The sequence below is a fragment of the Mustela nigripes genome, chromosome 2 (assembly GCF_022355385.1).
Source record: "Mustela nigripes isolate SB6536 chromosome 2, MUSNIG.SB6536, whole genome shotgun sequence".
NCBI lineage: Eukaryota > Metazoa > Chordata > Mammalia > Carnivora > Mustelidae > Mustela > Mustela nigripes.
This window is the reverse complement of record NC_081558.1, coordinates 4,881,175-4,887,174: the sequence shown is the minus strand read 5'-3', so window position 1 is coordinate 4,887,174 and position 6,000 is coordinate 4,881,175. Positions and strand designations below refer to the sequence as shown.

Sequence of the window (6,000 nt, the reverse complement as noted above, 5' to 3'; positions counted from 1 at the left end):
AAAACACTTCTAGAATCCAATTAGTATGAAAAAGAAATTAGAAATATTGAGGGTTTTGGAGGGGCAGGGGTGAGGGGATGGGTGAGCCTGGTGCTTGATGTTAAGGAGGGCACGTATTGCATGGGACACTGGGTGTGGTGTGAAAACAATGAATCTTGGAAGAATGAAAAAAAATAAAGATGTTAAAAATATACATATAACTATGCAGTTAAAAAAAGGAAAACATATAAGGACAAACAACTGCTGTGACCCTCATGCTATTGGTTTGGAAGTATTTCCACCAAAATACATTGGATGACACTAAGAAAACAAAACTAACCCAATAAATGAGTAGGTTTGAAAATCATCAAGCAAAGGAGACAGTGCTGGTCTCTGCGCACAAGACACGCCTGTTGACAAGGCACTCCTAAGTGGGATGGTGGTGGAATTTTGCAACACAAGAAGGCAACCCCCTTCTTTATATTTATTCATATGGGAATTATTGAATTCTGAAAATGTCGGGTTTGCAAAATCTTCAGGAGCATAAAATGCAACTGAATGCCCAGAGAGAGAAAACTGCCAGGTGAATCTAGATGTTGGCCAATAAATCCTGGCAAGGAAGCGAGAGCTGGAAGAAGAAAATCTCTTTATTGCCTTCATTATTAAAAATTATTCCTTGCATATTTAATGGCGTGTGATAAACAATACTGGGTATGGGACTCAGAGGTCTCCCCCTGACCACTTTTTTTCTATGGAGCTAGAAGCCAAAATAGAGGAAAGCCTCAACTGCTTTCAGGATGAAGATGCCAATGGTGTCATTTGTCCGATCCACATGTGACCACAGGGGGCGCTGTCCGGAAGCAGCTCAGTTTTCTGTTCTTAACCAAGATAAAGAGACAGGAGTCTGAGGCCGTGGTTGCACAGAAGGAACGCCTCTTCTGCGGAAGACTTCTGATGACATCGCTGGTTCCTCCTATTTGGGGAGATAATATGTAGAACAAGCTGAAGAGAAATTAACACCTCAGGAAATGACAAGCCAGAATGTCTCTAAGGTCCAAAGCTCAGTAAAGAAGTCCTCATATCTGACTTTACAGCCTTTCCTCCTCCAAACACCACCTATGATAGTCTTTTTATTTATCTGCTCTTCTCGCAAACATTTATAGTTATTATAGTGATAGCATTTATCACTAAATGCTATAGAGGATCAGTGAGGAATGTAAGGTTGAATATCTCCTTTTTAAAATATTTATGTACTTAATCTTTTAGAGAGAGTGTGAGAGCGAGTTAGGGGAGAGGAAGACAGAGAGGCATAGAGAGAAAATCTCAAGCAAATTCCATACTCAGCATGGAACCCAATGCACGGCTCAGTCTCACAACCCTGAGATCATGACCTGAGCAGAAACAAACCAGGAGTGGGATGCTTCACAAGCTGAGCCACCTAGGCGGCCTAAGTATGTACTTTTTAAATTTTTTTTAAAGATTTTATTTATGTATTTGACAGACAGAGATCACAAGTAGGCAGAGAGGCAGGCAGAGAGAGAGCAGGGTGGTGGGGGGAGGAGGCTCCCCACTGAGCAGAGAGCCCGATGTGGGGCTTGATCCCAGGACCCTGAGATCATGACCTGAGCCAAAGGCAGAGGCTTTAACCCACTGAGCCACCCAGGCGCCCCCCTGAGTATGTGCTTTTTTTTTTAAATTTATTTTTTATTTTCAGCATAACAGTATTCATTGTTTTTGCACCACACCCAGTGCTCCATGCAATCCATGCCCTCTATAATACCCACCACCTAGTACCCCGACCTCCCACTCCCCACCCCTTCAAAACCCTCAGATTGTTTTTCAGAGTCCATAGTCTCCCATGGTTCACCTCCCCTTCCAGTTTCCCCCAATTCCCTTCTCCTCTCTAACTCCCCATGTCCTCCATGCTATTTGTTATGCTCCACAAAGAAGTGAAATCATATGATAATTGACTCTCTCTGCTTGACTGATTTGACTCAGCATAATCTCTTCCAGTCCCGTCCATGTTGCTACAAAAGTTGGGTATTTGTCCTTTCTGATGGAGGCATAATACTCCATAGTGTATATGGACCACATCTTCCTTATCCATTTGTCCGTTGAAGGGCAGAGATATCACCTTACACCAGTTAGAATGGCCAAAATTAGCAAGACAGGAAACAACATGTGTTGGAGAGGATGTGGAGAAAGGGGAACCCTCTTACACTGTTGGTGGAAATGCAAGTTGGTGCAGCCTCTTTGGAGAACAGTGTGGAGATTCCTCAAGAAATTAAAAATAGAACTTCCCTATGACCCTGCCATTGCACTCCTGGGTATTTACCCCAAAGATACAGAGGTAGTGAAAAGAAGGGCCATCTGTACCCCAATGTTTATAGCAGCAGTGGCCACGGTCGCCAAACTGTGGAAAGAACTGAGTATGTGCTTTTTAGAAGTAAAGCATTGTCCAAAGATAAGGGGATAGTATTACTGTTTGAGGCCTTCTATATAGTTGACTCTTGATAATGTGGTGCTCATACAAGTAATGTTGACATGGTTCAGAGTAGAGCAAAGTGATTTCATGTACATTGTTTTTTTCCTCAATATGACATTTCAATGATGAGCAGATTGAGGTGCAGGGGGTTTAAGCTATTTGCCCAACATCTACCAGCTGGAGCCTGAAAGAACCAAGATTCAAACTCAAATCTGGTGAACCCCAGAACCCATGCAATGGATTCCACTATGCGACATGTTTTTGGAGACTGCATGTGTTGGGGCAGTTCCTTTTCACAGTTTAGATTGACATATTCTTTGACTACTGGTGATTATAGCCGAGGAGCGAACCAGTGGCATATACTCCTAGGACACGGTCAGCAGCCTGTAAACAGAATTGTCCTTGGTCTGAAAGCACATGTCCCAGGAAACTGGTCCCAAAAGTTTTTGATGATCTGGAGTGACAAACAACTCTGGTGACAATCAAGGGATATTGTCAACTTTCAGAGGAAAACAGACTTGAGTCTGAACCCCTGTACCCAGCTGAGTAGTTTCAGGCCAATCATGTGGACTTTCCCAGTCTGTGTCCTCATCAATAAACAAGGACCTTAGACACTCAACAAGTTAAGTGAGCATCTTTTGTGGGCCAGGCCTTGCTCTAGGTAGAAGGAAAATGATAATAACCACAGCTCTGAATCTTACATGGGGGCAGATACTGACCAAAGGTAAACACTGTCATATTTTTCAGAGTAAGAGAAATATCACACAGAGAGGCACAACATACAGAGAATTAAATAGAAGGTGGTGATAGACAGTAAAAGACTGTCACTGTGGCCACCTGACTGGAAACCAAACTCCCCCACCTCATGAGTCCTGATTTCTCTTCACTGCTCTATTTTTCCACAGCCCACATCACTTTGTAAAATAGTGCATAATTCATGTTTGGGGGCTTATTCTCAGCCACCCCCATCAGAACATCAGTTCTGTGAGGGCAAGGATTTTTGTCAGTGTATCTTCTGCTGTTTCTCCAGCAACTAAAACAGCATCTGGCATACTGGATTCTCATTAAATATTTGTTAAATGAGCATTGTTAAATAAATTTAAATTTTTGATGAAAGTCATTTGGATATTTGTGGAAAGTATGGAGAGAGCGGGAGAGAAAGGAAGGAAGGGAGGAAGGAGGAGGAAAGGGAGAGAAAGGAAAGAGAGGGAAGGGAAGGAACGGAAAAAGAAAAGACAAAAGAACAGAGTTCTACCAGTTTTGTTCTCAAAAACTAGAAACCACCAGCATAATGGAGGAAGTAATGTAATTTCTCTTTTCTTTCAGATCAAGGTTAGGTTCAGCCAGTATACGACATTGCAGAGAAGCTGGTCTTACCATTTTGGTTTGGGTTGTAGAGCGTGTCACCTCCGTGCTTTCAGTTTCAACCCCTTTCCAGATCCCACTAAACCACTTCCTGTATTCCATTCGTACCTGAGGAATACAAATGTTTGTGTCACATCAGGAGCTAGCTTAGGGAAGAAAGGACCCTGAAGAGGATGCTAAAGATATACATGCCAAGCCCCATTTGTGGGGCCCCATGACTACCCCCTCATTGTTTTCCTGTATAGTCTTGGACATCCTCTCCTTGGCTCATTCTAAAATTCAACTTCCTCATTGTAGAAAAGGTATTTACTAAATGTCAGGCATCACAAAGTTTCTATAGAGCCTACAGAGTGGTGGGGGTGGTGATGATCCTGACAATGAGGAGGAGGAGGATGGTGAAGATGATGGCGATAATCATGGAAGTGATGATGGTCAATGATGACAAAAACAATGCAGGTGATGGTGGTCATGGTGGTGATTATGACATAGGTCACCATTTATTGAACAATGGCAACCTTCAATACACTTTATTATCCACAATATATCAATTCATCCTTACATAAAACAAATGACAAAGGATCTTCTCGTACTCCCAATGAAAGGTAAAGAAGCTGACACTGCTGGGAGTGTGGACTTGTTCAAGGTCATACAGCCAGCACTCAGCACTGCATCATTCTCACATCAGAGCTGGGACACTAACCACATGCTGAACCACTCCCTGTGATTGCATGGATTCCTTCCTGAAACTTGCTTAAAATGTTTTAAAAAGATATTTAAATATTTAATATTCAACATTATTTCACCAAAGCACTTAAGTTGTACTTCATTTCTGGGCATGAGGAGTACCAAGCATTAAGAAGCCACTAGAAGGGGCGCCTGGGTGGCTCAGTGGGTTAAGCCGCTGCCTTCGGCTCAGGTCATGATCTCAGGGTCCTGGGATCGAGTCCCGCATTGGGCTCTCTGCTCAGCAGGGAGCCTGCTTCCCTCTCTCTCTCTCTGCCTGCCTCTCCATCTACTTGTGATTTCTCTCTGTCAAATAAATAAATAAAATCTTTAAAAAAAAAAAAAAAGAAGCCACTAGAAGATGAAAGAGAAATTAATGAAGTGTTACGATGGTCTTTTTGACACCAGCATCAAAATCGCTGGTAGTTCTGTTCAATAGCAAAAGGGGAGAACTGTTTCCAATCTTATAAGTGGATAAAAAAAATATAATGATGACCCTCACAAAACTTTAATGTGTGCCAAGGACTATGCTTGGAGATTCATATTGCAATATCACTTTTAATCTCAGCCCTGTGACGCAGGTGTTGTCATGTACAGAAGTGAGAAGATTGAACCTCAGGGAGGATAAGAAGACTGGCCAAGCTCACACAGCCACCTACTCAGTGGATAACGTGACATGGGAGGTACAGTCCCTTTGTTTTTGGCATATTATGCCAAATATTCCAGTATCCTTCCCTAAAGGGCACTTCCCTATAAGAGGCTTATGTATCCTCTTTCTGGTGAACTCAGACATGGCCAAGGAACTTCCTCCACCCAGTGAAAGAGAGCTAATTAAGCTAGACTTTGCCAAGATTTCCTTTCCCTTTGCCATGAGAATACCAATGTTCTAAATAAGGGCTGCCCTTCAACCTGCATCCCAGAGTAAAGACATTGTAGATCAAGCCATGGCTATTGTAAGGGCCTGGTTGGCCAGAGGGAGTCATTTTGTTTTTATGTAGTGGATTTAGATTGACCCCTCCCTTCCCAGAGGAACTTACTTGCAAAGCCTAGATACAAGGGTGGGTCAGGCCAGGTGAAGGCATCCCATCAGTGCGGTGCACATATATCTAGTAGGGTAAATTGAAATTCAATTGGCCACCCGTGTGTTACCTAGCAGTTTTTTTCTGTGTGTGGCATACTTAGCATGACTGGGCAGTTTTCTCTGTGTATTGCAATCTCATTGGCCACCTGTGTATAGCCCGGCTAAACTACCTCTATAAAAGTTAGTCTGTGAGGCTGGGAGGGGTTGCCTCTTTGCAAGAGATGGCCCTGACCAGTCAGTTTGATTCCCCTGATGCTTGACTCAAAATAAAGCTTTGCTTGACCTTCGCCTTGTATCAGTCTCGCCCCTTTGATTACGGACCCTAACAGCTATGTAGCATGAGCAAGAAATAATCTTTATTGTTAAA

At 42.9% G+C, this 6,000-nt stretch overlaps 1 protein-coding gene across 1 annotated transcript in view; it reads right to left on the bottom strand.

Moving 5' to 3' along the window:
* Positions 1 to 608: 608 nt before the first annotated feature.
* The window catches only part of LOC132009665 (putative adhesion G protein-coupled receptor E4P), a 52,640-nt gene continuing 47,248 nt past the window's right edge, over positions 609 to 6,000 (bottom strand). Inside the window, exons 16-17 of the mRNA XM_059387692.1 lie at positions 3,842 to 3,937; positions 609 to 952 (exon numbers count right to left, since the gene is read on the bottom strand). Coding sequence (XP_059243675.1) covers positions 845 to 952; positions 3,842 to 3,937 — 204 coding nt within the window. The 3' untranslated portion in view covers positions 609 to 844. The remainder of the gene's footprint in view (positions 953 to 3,841; positions 3,938 to 6,000) is intronic.